This window comes from Polypterus senegalus, chromosome 15 (genome assembly GCF_016835505.1).
Source record: "Polypterus senegalus isolate Bchr_013 chromosome 15, ASM1683550v1, whole genome shotgun sequence".
NCBI lineage: Eukaryota > Metazoa > Chordata > Cladistia > Polypteriformes > Polypteridae > Polypterus > Polypterus senegalus.
The window spans coordinates 125,678,031-125,695,684 of record NC_053168.1 but is presented as its reverse complement, the minus strand read 5'-3'; the positions used below and the strand labels follow the sequence as shown (position 1 = coordinate 125,695,684).

General features: G+C 45.7%; 2 protein-coding genes across 2 annotated transcripts in view; both read left to right on the top strand.

The window, feature by feature from the left end:
• Positions 1 to 10,533, top strand: part of LOC120516198 (eukaryotic translation initiation factor 3 subunit E-B) — a 72,564-nt gene extending 62,031 nt beyond the window's left edge. The window contains exons 11-13 of the mRNA XM_039737711.1: positions 4,069 to 4,171; positions 9,943 to 10,077; positions 10,362 to 10,533. Coding sequence (XP_039593645.1) covers positions 4,069 to 4,171; positions 9,943 to 10,077; positions 10,362 to 10,400 — 277 coding nt within the window. The 3' untranslated portion in view covers positions 10,401 to 10,533. The remainder of the gene's footprint in view (positions 1 to 4,068; positions 4,172 to 9,942; positions 10,078 to 10,361) is intronic.
• Positions 10,534 to 15,321: 4,788 nt separating this feature from the next.
• The window catches only part of rspo2 (R-spondin 2), a 130,574-nt gene continuing 128,241 nt past the window's right edge, over positions 15,322 to 17,654 (top strand). The window contains exon 1 of the mRNA XM_039736587.1: positions 15,322 to 16,129. Within this exon, the coding sequence (XP_039592521.1) occupies positions 16,036 to 16,129 (94 nt within the window). The 5' untranslated portion in view covers positions 15,322 to 16,035. The remainder of the gene's footprint in view (positions 16,130 to 17,654) is intronic.

The following is a 17,654-nucleotide window of genomic DNA, read 5'->3' as shown; positions in this document are numbered from 1 at the left end:
AGTGGTAAGACAGAACTAGGAAGTTTTACCCCCTCCATTTTCCAATCGTACACATTCTAGCTTAGTGTATTTGGAAGGAAAAAATGTTGGTGCAGGGAATAGAATTTACTTACTGCGTCACATAGTGCTCTATGGTGGCAGTTCATGTCTGGCATAAAGCTGCTTTAAACAATATAGATTTTGGGTAAAAAAAAAAAAAGCTGAATCTCATATTCAGCACTTAATGTAGGAAGTTGAAAAATGTTTAAGTATTTCACAAATCCTAACTTGTATTTAACTTGTGTATAAACTTAGATGATGTTTTTTCCTGAATTGAATATCTTCAGAAATGGATTCCGCACTCCTAAATCTATAAAGTGCACAGATTTGTAGACTTACGCAGGAGGATTTTGGTGCACACGGTTCTTGTACCATTATAAGACCCAACCTGGGCGTCTAAGGGTCTCCTTCAAAATATTTTGTTCCGACTCTGAATTCACAATTCCCTCAGTGACTGAATCATTCCGATCCTGTACAGGTGGTAAAACGCAGCCTCAGCTTGAGATGTGCCCTCACCTCAGTCTGAAAGTGTTTTATTAGTTTGACTGGTAGGCCCCGTTGGGTATCGTGCAAAAGCGTCTGTTACTGCGACCAAAATTACATTTTTTACGACCACATGTTCAGCAGACATTCTTCCAGAGGTCTGCAGGACCCCCTCGAGGTGTAGTACTCGCTATAACCCTGAACGCGATTGTTTTCTTTAGGATTCACTTCCATTACTGCCAATGCTATTGTTGTGTCCTTTTGAGTGTGAGCATCATCTGTGGCAGGAGAAGGCTGAAGGCCCCTGTTTCCGGTCCTGGCCTTTTGGATGTTTTGTTGTGTGACATTTCTTACTGCAGTGTGTTCTCTGTGGTTTTTGGAAGATGTCCCCATACTTGTAGCTGTAGATAGTGATACTGTGGTCTGAAGAGTTGTCCATGTGGATCATAAGTAGACCTGCATCTTCTTAGAAGCTGAAGAACTCTTGAGATGTTTTGGTGTAGTTTTTACACCATCCGCTGTAAGTAGCACTTGAAGCCCTTTTCTTCTGGTCATCCAATATCTGTTTAGGTTGCAGCCTGGTGCATTATGTCAAAACTGTTACGACCAGACTGACGAGGCAGCACGACTGGTGACCAGCTCTTAGGTTGCTTCATTTAAACATTTCGGGGTGACTCACTGGGGATTGTGTTCCTGCCTCTCTTAGGACCTGCTTATACTTACCTTATCGGTGGTTCGTGTGAACTTTGGGAATGAGTTACCTTTGCACTCAAACCAATTTTGATATTTTTCCATTTATTTTCAAACCTGCATAATTCATAATAAGATGTGTGGACACCACACTCACAGACATGTGTGATGAGAACTTTTTGAAACGCACAGCTCCATGATCTAGGGCAGCCTTCACAGGTGCTTTGAATATTATTCCAGAAGTACCTCAAGTTACAGCTAAAGCTGCGATGGCCTGGTGGTTCCAGTTCAATGTGTGGCGTTAGAACAAATCAACAGAAGGTTAGGCAAAGTGCAGTTTTAAAATGGTGTCCTCAGAATTCTGACCGTAATACTGTCTGGGACTGAAAGGCACTAAGAAAAGCTAACAAGCAATGAACACCAGCAGCAGTGGTGGTCGTCAGGTTCGAAAAGAAGAAAATCCCAATACATATGAGTTTGTGATATATTTTTAAACTATTTTATAGTATCTTTGGCTTTATTGAAAGAGGTGTGTACATGTTTAGCTCACTGTAAAATGTTTGATGAAGGGTAAATGCAACAATTCAGTATACAGTATTGTCATGATGTTTAGGAGGTGAAGATTGTACATAAAAGCACAACTTGCCATCACGGACTAAAGAACTGTGTATCCTTCTTTAAAGTTTATTCAGTGCGCTGTAGGGCCATCGTTAGTCTCTGTCCTCAGTCAGATTGTGTCGCCCTGCACATTTTGTTAAATTGACCTCTGTGTTAGGATATGGCAGGTTGGAAAATGACTGACTGACTGACCGACCTCTGCTTAAGTGTGAAGTTTGTATGAAGACAGACTTGCTGGAGTCACTGTCTTCAAGTGCCTTTCAATAAATCACTCTGTGGCCCGAGAGCTGAGGTGAGTGTAATTTGGATCCTTGTAGCAAATTAAGACAAAGCTGGAGCTTCGACACTGCAATGTAAAAGTATACGTCTACTGGGTATAGTCAGTTCAACCTGAGTGGTGATGTCAAATATGCAGGTTCGGGTTGCAGTACATTGAGGCTGTGATGCTGCAAGTTAAGATTCAAACTTGAGCAGATCATTCGGGAGATGAAACGAGAACACAGTAGTTAATCCTGGCGGCACAAGAAGCACAGCTGTTATTACTTTGTGTACAAATTACTTGTGCAGTGCAGCTTTTTTATTTCTGCAACTTTTGAAGTCCTATCTTGTTTTTAAGATTACTAAGATTGGGAAAGGCTGCTGTGAGTACATTCCCTTTGGCAAAAAGCCTGTGAACTTTATCCTAAGTAATGGTAATCTTTAAAGTTCACAGATAGCCATCTCAATTACACCTCACCAACTGCTAATTAATCAGTTACATCCCAAAAGGCAGCTTGTCTTTTTAATTAAAGACAAATGAAATCACGAGACCATAAACAAAGTTTTATTGGCTTAGATAAGCCCAGGAGCTCATCAATTGCCTATGGACATTAAAACCGAGCTCAGTCTTACAGATTCCAAGGGAGACTTCAAAACAAATTTTAGCAGAATGCCTGTAAATCAATAGCCTTTTTAATGCTTTTAAGCAAATGTCCTAAATCAAGAATGTTTTTCTTTGAAACAATGAATGCCTACAAGAATCTTTTTGTCCCATTTGGCAACTTGCCTGAAGAATCTTGCTTCCCGATGCATATGATTACAGGTAATAATGCAAAGAGCACAAATGTAGTCATAAGGGAAGCAGTCGAGGACCCAGTAAGCATCGTCTCGGACACCGCAAGTAACATACTGGTCAGCGGCCCTTTATAGAAGTCCTGATCCGTGTGTTTCCCTCTCTTTTCATTTACGTGTATTCAGACATAAAGACAGACTAGGAGCAGGACGCCAGAGCTTCCTTCACTCCTTCAGCCCAAGGACTGACAGCAAACATGACTTTAGTGCTGTTTACTGGATATGCAGTTTAAATGTTAGAGAGTAAGTTTGGTATTGTTCAAGTCGGGTATTTCTTCACAAACATGGTATGTTTGCATTTGTCAAAAAAAAAAACCTCTTGCCCGCACTGGCACTTATTTTATTTTCTTACTGTGTCTTTTATTTTTCTATTCTTCATTTTGTAAAGCACTTTGAGCTACATTTTTTATATGAAAATGTGCTATATAAATAAATGTTGTTGTTGTATGGGGCACGGAGGAAAAGCTTAAAAAGTTATCAAAAGTTGTCAAATTTTTAGGCTTGCTTTCTGACACGTTTCACAACATAAGGGGTCTGGGAATAATCAGTTTATTGCATATTTTTGATACTGTTTTTCTTTTAGTTGGAATACGTTTTTCTGTTCACTTATGTGAGTTCTTAAATAAAGTAAATCAAATTAAAACAAAACCATCCACATGGCACAAAAAGTTGAATGTGATTTGATCTTGGAGAGCAAACCACGGCCACTTTTATTGCGCAGGAAGAAGTGCTGAGCTGTCCTGCACGGCTGGTCATCTCTTAAAATGGCAGAATCTCATAATATTGGCTTTTTTTTTTTAAATGACACATATGAACCGTTTTATAACGTGTCTGTAATCCCAAAACGTAGGTCAGCACTCGGTAACTGTCTAGGCTTGAACATTGGACGTATTTGGTGAGTTTCTAAGCTTTTCCTTTATACCCCATACCTTCCGCTGTAAAGCGCCCATGCAGGCCGGGTAGTTGTCTTAAATGTATAGAAAGGGCTAAACTTCAGAGCACAGTTTTGTGGGACAAATTGATCTGCACCTTGTTTGTGAAGAAATAACTTTGACTTTCCAAACTTCTCAGAACTTGAGATAAGCAGGTGGAAGCAGCCCGTCAGCCTTTCTTCTGTTCTTGTTTCAGGATGCTTGCAGACAAGCTGAATATGACTCCAGAAGAAGCTGAGAGATGGATTGTCAATCTGATCCGCAATGCACGGCTTGATGCGAAAATCGACTCCAAACTGGTAAGCTGCTTTCCCACTCTAGTTTTGAACACTATAAAAATATTGGAGCTATAATTTTATTTGTAAACCTCACTCTTCATAATGTGGGCCATTATTTCACTCTTTAAAGAATGCCTTTTTCATGTTGTATTTATAAATATTAAACCATTGGAAGCAGTGACAGTTCAAGACAAAGTTAAGGGACAAGGTGACCTGAACTTGAAGAAAACAGTTTCAGGTGGGTAATGTCTCGTGTCATGGACCAGCACTTGAGTTTTGTTGCGTTTTAAGGAAAATACAGATTGGTCTTGACGGCTTGTTTGTTTGTAAAGCCTTTGGTTGGAGATGATTTTTCTTGTATAAGGGATTGATGTGCGTGTTCATGCCAGTTTAATAATAAATATGGGCAGAAACACATGGCATGTGAGCTAAGGCTTACACAAACATGTTGGATCGATGTGCCTATGAATAGGAGTACAAACCAACGTTGGAGAATTTACTCCCGTTCACTTTAGTGTACAATGTAGGAGAAGCCCTCCTTGCTGCGCTGTTGACTGTATTAAACTGTCACTTTGTTTTTCTGTACATGTCTGTGAAATAATGAAGACGGACGCCGGTATTCCTGAGGCTAATCAATATTGGTTTTAGGAAAACCAGACCTTTCTTGATAAACCTGCAGTACGAGTGGTACATGAGAGTGAATGACAGCACACGATGGTCACATGTAGGGCTGCTTTCAGCTGATGCCGTCTGAGTAAGTGTCTACCCTTGGACCTGAGACCTGGCCTCTGAGTTTGATAGTTGAAGAGGGTAGAATTAAATGCTGTCATTTTGAGCATTGTTTTTCAAAGTAAACTTTCAGCATATGTAACCTTCAAAGATGTTTGACATCACCCTTGTGAGTATGCATGAACTCGATGGAAATAACAAACAACAAGTCATTGTTTTAATGGTGAATGCTGTATACTTCTGCCTGTTCTCACACTTGACATATTGTTCATACTTTATTTCTACAAACAAGACTCTCCTCTTCTGCTTTACAAATGTCATAGGTTTATAGGTTTTTCATTTCAGAATCGCCTTTTATAAATGAGCTGACCTTTATGTCCTCATCTTTTTCAGAAAACTTTGAAAAGGCTTCTTTTGAACCTTTATTCACCACACAGTGAATTCAAATATTTGTGCACAACAGTAGGTCCATATTTGCCACCTGTCGTTATCAAGTAGTTAGATGTTCAGTAAACATCCACATGAAATAATAAAACGCATCTCAACTCATGAAATGTTTACTCACTTTAAGACTGACATTCAGATTCAGGTGCCATTGCTAACATCCCAGTGGTTTACTGGCCATTAGACAGAATGCAGATTTTTAATGATGGCCTGGCCGTTTGCCACTGGAACTCATCCTGTTTTCTTTTTATACAACAGACTAGAATTGTGACTAATGCTGTGAACTTTTAAGTGAAATCCAAGCAAATGGAGTAACAAGTAACAAGAAGAATGTGGTTGTGTATATTAAAATAAACTGGGTCACTTTTAAAACTTTGGCAAATTTTGATTAAAGATAAGCACAGTTGTGTGCAGAATACTTTAGTCTGAGACAAATGATGTGCTTGAGCAGTTGAGCAGTTTCTCTAGAAGTAAAATATTAATTGGAACAAGAGTGGCTCTGCTCAAACTGTCACACTATCATGAAACGACAATTAATCTCAGTTACAAAAGTAGTAACGCCTGCACTGAAAATCATAAAGGTGTAGCCAGCCTTACACTAAGGGGTTAAGGGATCTCGATCTGTTTGGACTTGAGCAGGCATCCTAATCTAGAAGTTCAAAAAAAATCCAAAGACAATGAGAAAAACCAGAAGACGGCTTCTAATTCGGCAGCAAAACACACATGTGAGAGAGCTTGTGGAAAATAAGGGGTGCCCTTAAGATTATGTACAAACACGCTTCCTGTTTTCAAAGGGCTGTGGAAGGTCTGACCAAAAAAATCTCCACTTATTTTTAAACCCGATATTTGAATGCCTTTCATTTGACAGTTTGAGCAGATATTTCTGTCATTTAACTCTTTTCTAATCAAAAGCGCTTTAGGACTAAAGAGTTGTCGTCTTCCTACAAAGTTTCTGCTCTTTAATAAAGATTTGACTCTCACAACGTAGTCTAGTCCTGGCTGTTCCAACAGAAGACCTACAGTGCGGTTCCTGGTTATCCTCCCACATAATGAGTCTCATTTTTTAATCTTTATTTTGCTTTTCTTCTTAACATCAGAGACCATCGTTATTTGGTAGCATCGCTATTTTTTAATAGGTTTCAGGAATGCTTGTAAACATAAAACAAACGTCTCTGGTAAGTGCTGTTGTGTAAGCGTGATCTCGGGTGACTTAATGGCCGTCACTCAGAGGACGTTTTTGATTGCCATCTGTTTACTGTCTTTGTTGATTTTTGCATTTGCTTAATTTCTTTTTCTGAGGGTATGATGTATTACATATTGGGAATGAAAATGAATAATAAATGTTGTTTAGAAACTCTAAATTAGCTCTCTGTGGATTTATGCCAGCATTACCGATTTGGGACACACAGTTAAGTTTGTCTTGTAAATCATTTTTTTCTGAGAGCATTAAGACGTGGGCATTTTCTTGTTAGTATTTTAAGTACAAGTTAATATGAATTTATTATTGTGCGTCATATTGTCATTTTGTAGTCTGTAGAATGTGCTGCTAGGACATTCTGTAAATGACTGTTTGCTTGGAGCTTCTTCCAAAAGGCACCCTGTGCCAAGTCATGGATGTCCCGGAGTTCAGCCCTCCAAAATCTTCAGTCTTGTGTATTCCTTGCCTTCCACTCTCAGCTTTGTTTAGGGTTTTAGTAACAACATGTCTTCTAGTTGATGGTTCCAGGCAGTCCTTGTTTCATCTTCACTTACGGTCTAACTCTTCATTTTCTGACTGTAGTTTCTGCCCAGTTCTTAAACATTGCCTGCCATTACAATTCCTTGAAAGCACATGCATCTCCTGGTCCACTTAATACGGCCCTCACGATGGCTCATATTTGGCATTTCAGAGTGCTGTGCTGTGGTCCAGCAGATCCCCTTTGGATACTCGTAGCATTGCATGACGGTGAGAGTTCGAGTGACAAGGGGCTGATGGTCCAGCCTAGTATAGTAGGCTTTCTGGCCTCCCCTCATACCTTCAGCTGCCAGGACAGACACTGTCACCTTGTGTGAATGGATGGAAAATGACAATCGTGCATTATGTCTTAAATAGTAGTTGAATGTTTTGTTTTATTTGTATATATTTGGGGATGCAACTTCAACTTAGAAGATACTCCATTTCTGAGCATACATATCAGGAAGGCCTACTCCGTCACAGGGCCAACCCTGGAGACACTGAAAGCTTTATGTAGAAAAGAGAACTGGGGCAAAATTGGATGCCATCATGAAATACCCGCTCCAGGAGCACTCGGGATCAGTCGTCTAAGGTGGGCTAAGAAACGCCTCTGAGGATCTTTACTGCCCACTACTATCAGGCAATTCAGTGCTTCTTCCTGAACAGTTCATTTTGAAATGTCTGTACAATGTGCATTAGAACTGTAGATTGATTGATTGATTGATTGTATTAATTGTCCTGTGAGTCTGTATCCTTGTATTTTTTTTATTTTTTCTTGTTTCTGCCATTGTGTGCATCTAAATTTCCCCTTGGGATTAACGATTTGTCTAATTTAATTGAAATTCGCTTGTCAAGTAGCGTAAAAGACATTTTGGCCAAGACCCTCCTGGGAGTGTGTAGGAGTGTGGAGCAATGCTGATACAGTCGAAAGTTTCATAAGAAGAGTAGAACTGTGGTGTCAGGAACAGGCCATCCGCCCAAAAGAACAGCACCTTGACTGTCCAGAATAACCAAGTCCAGATTTGTTTCACGACATTAGAAGTAAACTGAAGGCTCTCCATCCTTCGTGTCTCTAAAGTGAGGTTAGCCGTCTCACCTTGTGAGTTTGGAGTTTGGACGTGAGCTTTGTGAACATTTAAGAATCTGACGCCGCAGTGCTCTGTACCTCTGTGGCAGGCATTTGCGCTGACTCTGTAATAGCACCTCAAATAGTTGTTCTTCTTTTATGTTTTACCTCCCAAGTGTGTGTTGCAGAGGTTTTGACCATCGTTATCTGAACCCTAGTGGCTCGCTCTTCTATTTAGTGATAACTCTGAATGTATACAACAGAAAATAAACTGCAGATTGAATGGATCATTGGACAAATTAGACCTACGGGGAACCAACTTGTACTGCCTAAAACGGAGCTGACTAAGTGTTCCTTCAGCTGCAATTTGTCTTGGATAAAGTGAACATCATGAGTCATACAGCTAAATAATGAAACGAATACCACAAAAGAAAGAAAGTGGAGCTGGCTGCTGATTGCTTTTCTGTTAAGCAGCAGCTCCACACCTCCATCACTTGTCCTGTCTGCAGAGTCCAAGCAGCTCTTTAGTTGTCTGTTTTGATTTTTATCAAATGACAAAGCTTATCAGTGTCCTGAAGCTCACGTCGTCGTTCATGTATTTATTTATTTCATGTTTAAAGTGCTCACAAGGTATCCGTACATTAAAATACCCAAGCAGAACATACGTTTGGAACATGAAGCTTTGAGCCTAGAGTACATCACAGCAAACCATGCCAGAACATCCATAAAAATGCAGCTCTCCAGCCTTGTGCTCGTCATCTGTTTTGACCATTAAAGCCCATTTTATTGACTCTTAATTCAAAAGTAAGATTTAAAGTTGTTGCTTTCACTACAAACCACGTGGGGTAAGTAACAGATGCACAGGTGTGATCACAGTTAGGTGGGGTGTCCATCTAAGTGATGACACATCAGAGTGATTCGAGTCTAATTGTTTTAATCGATTGGCTTTGAAGAAGCACTCCATGAGTTGCTGCTCCTCCTATTTGCACCTCCGTCTCCTCACAGAATCCCCGTTTGAAATCCATTTAGATGGGAAGAATGGCGGTGCTAACAGTCACGCCAGAGAGACTGAGTTTACACAGACCTGTGAATCCTGCTGTCACCGACTTCATTGATTAAAAAGCAAAACACTCGAGACTTGCAAATTCACATGGGCATTGCATACATGGGTCAGCAAATGAAACGCACTTTGACTTTACGAGTGCATTAAAAGATTTCAATTCACAATTGGCTGAATAAAGACCAGTGGTAGGCCTAGGACCGTTTGGAGCCGTCACATCTTTGGTCTTTCTTCTGTTTTCCACCCCTCAGATATTACATAAGCCGCTCTGCAGGTAAATGCGTTTTAACTTCAGACTGTGTAGTCGGGATGATGTACTCCTGAAGAACGTTGGCGTATCTTCAACGGGAGCGTCTGCATTTGCGTGCCTTAGCAGTTGGTTGGCACATCCACCCCGACTGCTGTGCATTGTCGTTTCTTTAACGTGAAGTTTGTTTGAATCACTTTCTAATGGGCTTTGCAGTGATTTGTCTCATGGTTATTGACTGACTGCCACCGCGCTGTCATTGCATCTCCTGTGGACTGGACATTAACTTCATGGTAGGGTCTTTGGCTCCCAAATGGCAGCTTATTGCTGTGCCCCGTAGTTGTTAACACTTTAACTGTTGTGGTGTGTGTCAGATTGTACCCGGCTGACGTCATGCTGCAGGACATTTTGTTGAGTATTTCTTCATGCGAAGTGCTGTAATGTCGGTGACGCCGGCCGTTGTGTGTTTGGTTTCTCTGTTACTCTGAAGTGCTGTGTGTGTCTTAATGGCGTTTCTGTTCATTCCTCACAGGGTCATGTCGTTATGGGCAATAATGCAGTGTCACCGTATCAGCAGGTGATTGAAAAGACAAAGAGCCTTTCATTCCGCAGCCAGATGCTGGCAATGAACATCGAGAAGAAACTGAGCCATAACAACAGGAACGAGGTAAACGGCGAGTTACTAAGCTGGAGTTCTGCTGTCAGTCGGTTTCTGCCGTCTTCAGTGGCTTTAGAAAATAAATGCTGAAGTCATCTGTGAGATTTTTCCGTTTGTTGTACTTGTGAATCAGTTTTTAAATCCTTTTCTTGTAAATGACACTTCTTGACATTGGAAAGTGTGTATGCGCTGTTAGTCAGCAGGCTGTTTAAATTATGTCAGCTCTGAAATGCGTGATGAATGCTAGCAGTTTTTATTCTTACACGTATATATTTGTTTAAATTCTTTTACAGGCACCCAACTGGGCCACTCAGGACTCTGGCTTTTACTAGAAGACCCGAAGAGAACGTAAATCACGGGCACACACACACGTTTGTCTGTTTGCAGTTCGCTCTGCTCGGACTCATTTTAAACATCTTCACTTTGATGCTTTAATATTGACATTAAAAACGAGAGGAGACACGAGTGTTGTATGTTTGCGTCCATTTGAATCCTTGTTACAAGCTGCTGTTTAACATCTTGTGTTGTTGAATTGAAATCGTCCATACTTTACCACAGGGCAGTGTGGTGTGTCCATCCCAGACCGAGGTCTGCTGTTGGGCAGCGTCTGCGTCAATTCGCCCGTCCTGCTCGTTCTCACGGGTATTGAGCAGGAGTGGGTTCAGACTGATGGCCGCTCTAATCCCTGACATCCACTGTGTCCTGCTTGACTGCCCACAGCCGTATCGGCGAGAACGGTGGTGTCTGCGTGGCTCCTGGCCGACAGTACTTACTGTCTGATACGCAAGTGAATCCATACTGGTCAGTCTGCAGGGCAAACGTCCCAGGACTCGTCGGTGACTCCGATTAACAAGCAGGCTGTGCCACAATCCTCTGCATTGACAGCAGCTTGTCTTTCACCGGCTGGCTTGTTGGTTTTGCTTTTCATTTTCCCCTCAGACGGGCACTGGGGTCCAACTACCCCCCTGAACTCTTTGAATTGCCGATCTTCTAGGAAACGGGTGATGAAGCTGAAGAGCAGCAGTCTCCTCACTCGTCCTCTAGTTGTCCTACTTGAACACTTCAGTGAGAAGGATCACGTTTATGGATGACACCATCTCAAGGTGCTCATCACAAATGGAGCAGGTCAAATGACGTGGCCTTCAAAATCTCAAATGAAACGTCAACAAAGTGGTGGACTCTCATCTGTAAACGGGAGACTAAACCTCGGCTTGTGGGGTGCTGGGGACTTGCTGGGACTCTCAGATCTGTTAGGGTGTAGGAAGAGACAGTTAAAGACATTTGGAGCTCCAATGGGTGTAAGGAGGATTTTCTCCATGTTTGATTTTCTTGACCAGTTCTGTATGGCAGCGTCTGTGCCATAGATAGGAAGCAGACGAGAGTGGCGGGCCGCACTTGTGACATGGTCACTTCACTGATGTTTCAAACTTGAGGCCGTTGCACATAATTTCTGAGCCATTCCACCCCATCCACCTTCAGTTCACTCCCTTCTCCAAGCTGGTGTGCGCTAAGCGATTCTCACATTCACTGCCAGTTTAACACGAGATGAGGTCAAACGTAATCGGCGTGGACCTCCGTGTTGGCGTTTGCAGGGCGCCATGTAATGCGTACGTCTCTCTTGTACGCCGTCTGCTGTGGTTTTCATAAAAGCAGTGCTCATGTCTGATGCGCCATCTGTTGGAATGACAGGATCAACACAAGTGAGGCAGTGGGCTGCTTTCTCCTTTGTCATTTACATCTCATTGCTGATTTGCATCTGGTCAGGAAAACAAGAAATAAAAAGAAACGCAGCACTTCAAGGACAAAAGACACAGTCGAGTGTTGGTCATTTTAATGAGCAAAGTAACTAAAACCATAAAACTGAGCTTGGAGCCATAAGAGCAGGTGCCGTAGCCACCCAGGACTAAACTTGAGCACTTTGTGCCTCTCCCTAGAGGAGGATTCTGCTGTAGTGGGCACAAACAGCTGGCACTCCGGGCAGGGACGGCTCCTCCTCTGTGCCTGATTCGGGGGGGGGCACTTAGCTCTGGTCACCTAATAAGTTTTGGATGGGTGGCAAAGCGGGATGTGCTTGTGGCCGTCAGCTCTCGAGATCGGCCGACGTTCAACATCCAGGAGTCTTATTTAATCGACTGGCGTCCCGTTCAGGGTGGTGGCTCCTTAGTGCCCAATGAGGCCCCGAAGCCAGGAAGTGCATCTTTACTCAAAGAATTGTGGGAATCAGAAACAAAAAGCCGAGTTCATATAAACCTTTAAGAAGAATCTGTAGGAGTCATTAGGGGACAGTTAAACAAACGAGTGACAAATGGTGTGGCGTTTGTCACTTTTCTTCTGTTCTGCCTAGCATGCAATTCCCTGCAATCCAGCCTTGGACAAAATGGGCTCATCAGGAGAATCATGTGATCTGTGGCTCCATTTTCTAAACGTGCTTATGGTCCTCCGAGGACATGAGGGGAGCCTGCAGGCGGCTTCTAGAAAGCGCTGGCTCGAGGCTCGAATCCCCATCGCTGCAGACTACTTGGCCATCCAGCATTCCTTCTGTTCCTTATTCCCCCCAAGGTGGCTTCCCAAAGTGTTACGACTCACTCGAGTCCTCAAGAACAACTCCTCATAAGACACAAACCACAGCTACCCTGAAGACAAGGCCTCAGAGCCTGTATGTTGGTAAGAATAAAGAGACGGATTTCAAGGAGAGAGCCATTCGGCCTGTCCACAGCCACCAAGCCTGCCCAGTCCAATCCAATACCCGGGTGAACTCGCATGCAGGGCTGACGTGTGCCCGACATTATTCTCACTGGGGAAAGGAAGAACACTGCAGGCAGACCAGTGACGTCAGGCACTTGGCACCACAGTCCTGTGGATCTTCTCGACGGACCAACTGGCACTGGGCCTCCTAGGAAAACGTGCCCGTCGATCCCCTGTACTGGATAAGACTTTACGACTGCGACAAACACACCCTGACACGGCAGAGTCTCAACGTTAGCCTTTTTTAGTGTAAGCGTCGCGAGTCGCCGAGGAGAAGTCGGCGTTTAGGAGGCCCAAGCGCCCCATCTAGTGGCCGCCCGGGGAACTTCACTGGAGGGGCGGCAGGTGCCTCGGCTTAGCAAACGGCAGATACGGGAGCGCAGGCGGGCGCCTCGTCTTGTCTGTCTTTTACTTCAGTTCATCTTTGGGTTTCTCGACCCTGGAAAAAAAAGAGAGAATTACCGGAGTCCTTCTGCTCGTGTTGGCAGATTTGAACCCGTGTCGGGCATCATTATGGTCTGGCGTCGCGCAGCTACTGTAAGGGGTCACGGCGATGGGCAGTCTTTAAATTGTGCGAAGTGAACCAACGGGCGTCTTCCGTGTGGTGCTCAGCAGAATAAACACTTTTTGAGTTCGATATGCTGTGCGACCTGCTGCTGTCACCCTAATATTTGTAATCCAGCAGTTATTCCCGAAGGTTTCCGTGCGACAGGGACACGAGCGCCGCCAGTCCACTAGCCTCGTGCTCGGACAGCCAGACGGACTTCACACCTGCGCCCTGTCTGACCAAATGGTTTTAATTAGCGGCGGGCCAGACTCGAGACTGAGTGCTAAGCGGACCTCTGGGCACCGCCGTAACTGACGACCATCTGGGCCGGCAGCGCCTTTCCTAATCCAATTTAACCCGTCACGCGCTGGGCTGCTGACGGCCACGGAGTTGCGCGCCTCCGTGAACGCCCTTCCACCTTGCCGCCCGCCTTTGACGGCCAACGAGAAAGTCGTCAGTGGGCACAGAGGGGCTAATCTAGGCACGAGGGCGAGTGGTGGCCACGTGTAAAACGCAAATGGCCGAAGACTGTCCGGTCCGCAGGAATCGCCACCCCGTGTTAATGCGCCATCCATCTTGTGTGCCACTCCTGTCGCCTCCACGCTGAGTGCTGCTCGCCGGACCCCGTGTGTGTTCGCCTTTACCCGCCCCTGAACTGGATTAAGCCAGTCCTGACCACGGGTCGTGTTGCTCATCTCCGTCCTTCAGTGCTCGCCTTAGCGCCGTGCTGTGGTGTTGCTTTTCTCCCAAACTTTCGTGAGGATTGAACCCACGTCACTTGTGTCCCCGAGTCTCGGTTACTGCATGTGCCGCCCTGGTGACAGAATTCCTATACGCTCGTTCAGCCATCCATCTTCAAACACTCGGGGCAGGGCACGAGCACGGGTGACAAAGAGACTGGCACGGGGGGAATAAAATAAAAAGAAAAGAAAGCCGACCTCCACTCAAACGATGACCTGACCTGGCCGGGGCTCACCAGGAATGACCGCGACTTCAGAGTCCCGCTTGAGGTCTCGTGCCCCCTCCAGCACTCGCGTCCTCCTCGTCTGTCACTCCTGTTGTGGCCTCGGCGACTTCCGAGATATCAAGACGTCTTATTGCACACTCGTGACGTCGCTTGTTTATAATCGGTATGACCGGCAGTCGCCTTACTGGTCACTTGTAGCCTCACAGTGGTCGTCGTGCTGGGCGCTCGCCAGTGCCCATGTCACAGAATCGGGTCATCGGAGAATCGACACCTGCTGGCTGCTTGGCTGGGATTCCGCTTCTTGAGCCTCTGCATAGAGTTACACGCTTCGTGCTTGGGAGCAAATAAAGTGCCATCTGTCTATCTGTTATATCTCTCTCTCTCTCTTATAGCGCCTTTCAACTATTTATTTATCTATCTATTATGAAGTGCCATTCGTATCTATCTGTCATTTATGTAGCGCATTTCCCGTGTCTCTTTTCTAATTGGCACTTCTTTATTCTCGTGTCCCGTCGCCCTCATTCGTCCTTCGGTCTCCTCGTTTACCCCCAAGTTCTCAGAGGTGCCCCCACCAACACCCCCATCTTCTTTAATTCTCACGTTGTTCTCATTTGTTCTCCCCGACCATCTGTCTGTGTAGCGCCTAAGTTTCCAGACTTCATACCCTGAGGTTGCGGGTTTAGCTGCCACTGCCGGCTCGGTGTGACCCTGAGCCCCCCGTCACTTCAGCTGCGTTCTGAGTGATGGAGCCCGTTGTATCTGAGATGCCTGCCGTAAGCTCCCCATTGGATGAAGATGAGAGCCAGAAAAGTGAACGTGGTTGTTGTTGTCGTTCTTCGCTCTCGAATGCCACCCCGAGCTATCAGTTATTCGACCAGCGCACGCGCGGTGGTCTTTAGGACCCTGCGGCGCCCCTCCTCCTCCTCCTCCTCACCACCCCACCACAGACGCGGCTCCACTGAAGTGTCATCTTTGAAATGTTGAAGGGAAAAAAAAAAAAAACTCGCGACTCGGGCGGACTGGAGGGGCTACGAAAGGCGAAATCCCAGAGCCCTCCGATGTCATCACGTCACACCGCCGTTACATAGAAAAAGTAGAGGGGCGCGTCGGCGGCGGCATTGGTGCTCTGACTGGCCAAGCGCTGAGGTGCCACCTCGGGTCTGAAGGACGCTGCGCTCGGGACTCGTCTAACGGGACATCTCACCGGCAAAAAAAAAGTAAAAGTTCCCGGTCGGCTGAGGAAGCCCAACTTTGGACGCACGTGGACTTACAAATGTGTCGGGGGCATTGAGCAGGAACACCGCAGCCCGCGGCCAGGTGGGCTCGAGGCACGGCTTCACCTGCGAGGAAAGGCGCTAGATCTCTTGGCTGACTTTGGGTGTGCAGCCCGACCTGACTGACAGTCGCGCTGCTCTCGTCGCCTGTCATTTCTCGCATCTTCTCTGGCCATTTCATTCTTTTTTTTTTTAAGAATGGGGTGCGAGTGAAATTCCAGAAGAGTCTCCTCCGCGCCCCCTAAGATGGACCTTCCCCAAATCCTGAATACGACTCGCCTGTCCCTCGGCTGATGTGCGACTCCTCGGGATCTCCACCTTCCAATGGACTCTTGACAAGTTTGTTGGGAAGGCTACCCGCTGACCGCCCGGCAGCTCTGCCCGGAGACCCCTAAGAAGACCACCGCGCTTCCCGAGTCGCCAAAGCCGGCCAGATGCAGTTTCGACTTTTCTCCTGCGCGCTCATCATCCTCAACTGCATGGATTACAGTCAGGGTCAGACCAGCCGCTGGAAGAGGAGCAAGCGAGGTCAGTCAGCCGCCGCCGCCGCCGCCGCCGCTCATTCATTCGTTCATTCATTCATTTATTCTGTGATTGGTTGAGGTGCCGGCCGGGGTCCTGCTGCAGTTGGACTTCTCTTTTACGCGCTCATTCAGTTGTCGCACCGGCCCGAGAAGTGCACGACTTCAAGAAAAAAAAAAAAGAAAAAAGAAATCCGGTAGGCTTCAGGGCGAGGGACGCACGTGAATGTGGAGACCTTATGGACGCTCACGCGTGAACCAAAACCTGACGGAAAAGTCGCACGAAGGGTCGCGTTGGCCCCTGGGAGGGAGATGGTTACTTAACACCTCCTATATTAATTAAAGGCGCTATATGATTAAATATTATTATTATTATTAATTACGGTCTCCGTTAAAAAAATCAAGCTAGGAGCGGCCACCGGGAGCGATTAGCGCTCGTCCCGTGCCGCCCTTTCTTATTAATTTACGCTGCTTTGAGAAAGGACAAACGCGCCGTATGAATAAATGCCACTTGTATGTATGTATGTATTCTCTTTAACGCCATGGCGCCTTTCCTGCCGATGCTTTACGCAGAGCGAGCGCGTCCCGTCAGCCGTCCTGCAGGTCACCCGAGCATCTGCCCCTTACGAGGGTCCAACAGGCAGTCTGGACTGTGAGCCCGTCTAGCGCTGTGCAGGTAGTCGTTGTATAGCGCCTGGCATGGTGATGCGCGTGCACGAATAGCCCCAATGTTGTAAAGTTTTTTTCGGTAAACTTGTCGCGCAGTGAGGGGCGCTATATAAGAACAGACTGAGCTGAACTGAATCGACGGGTTCGTCGTGACATGGAGAACGCACTTCAATCTGAAGGAGACCCGACAGCGAGCGAAGGAAGAGGACGGGCGCCTTAAGAGGTGCGCAGTACGCTCGTTTATAGCGCCTTACGTGGCGAACAGCGTCACGACCACCGCGCGTGGACCTGTGCCCGTTAGAAACCCGTTAGTTCAGGAAAATCGCCGGCGTTAGCCGAACACGAAGTGTCTCCATGGGGGTCCACGGTCGGTCACACTTTGACCCTATAGGAGTTCTTTAAATGTCGGCGATTTAGCTGTGTTACTTAGTGAAAGGCGCTATATTAAAATACACTGAATTGAAAGTAAAACTGAAATCACTAATAGCAAATTACAAAGGAATTCGCGTGTCGATGATGGCACTCGGTGATAGTGACACGGGTGATACCCAGAGAGCCCCTTGACAGACTGTTATTAGCAGGAGTCGCTCGGAGGGGGCCGTCATGCCACCTGGACACCGATGGCCGGTCACGGGTGGCTCAGAGACATTGATGTGCAGCATGGAGCAGCACAACGTGAGAATAAAGTTTATTATGGGGAGCCAAGCGTCACGTCACTCATTTTTTGTGTTGGAGAGAAAAGCACAGGCCTGCTGGACAAGTGTGTGCAGGTGTGTGCCCGCTTGGTGTTATAAGCGGGCATACCTACAGTTGGCACACATTGCGAGTGGTGAGAGACAAACTCTCAGGGCAAGAGTGAACTC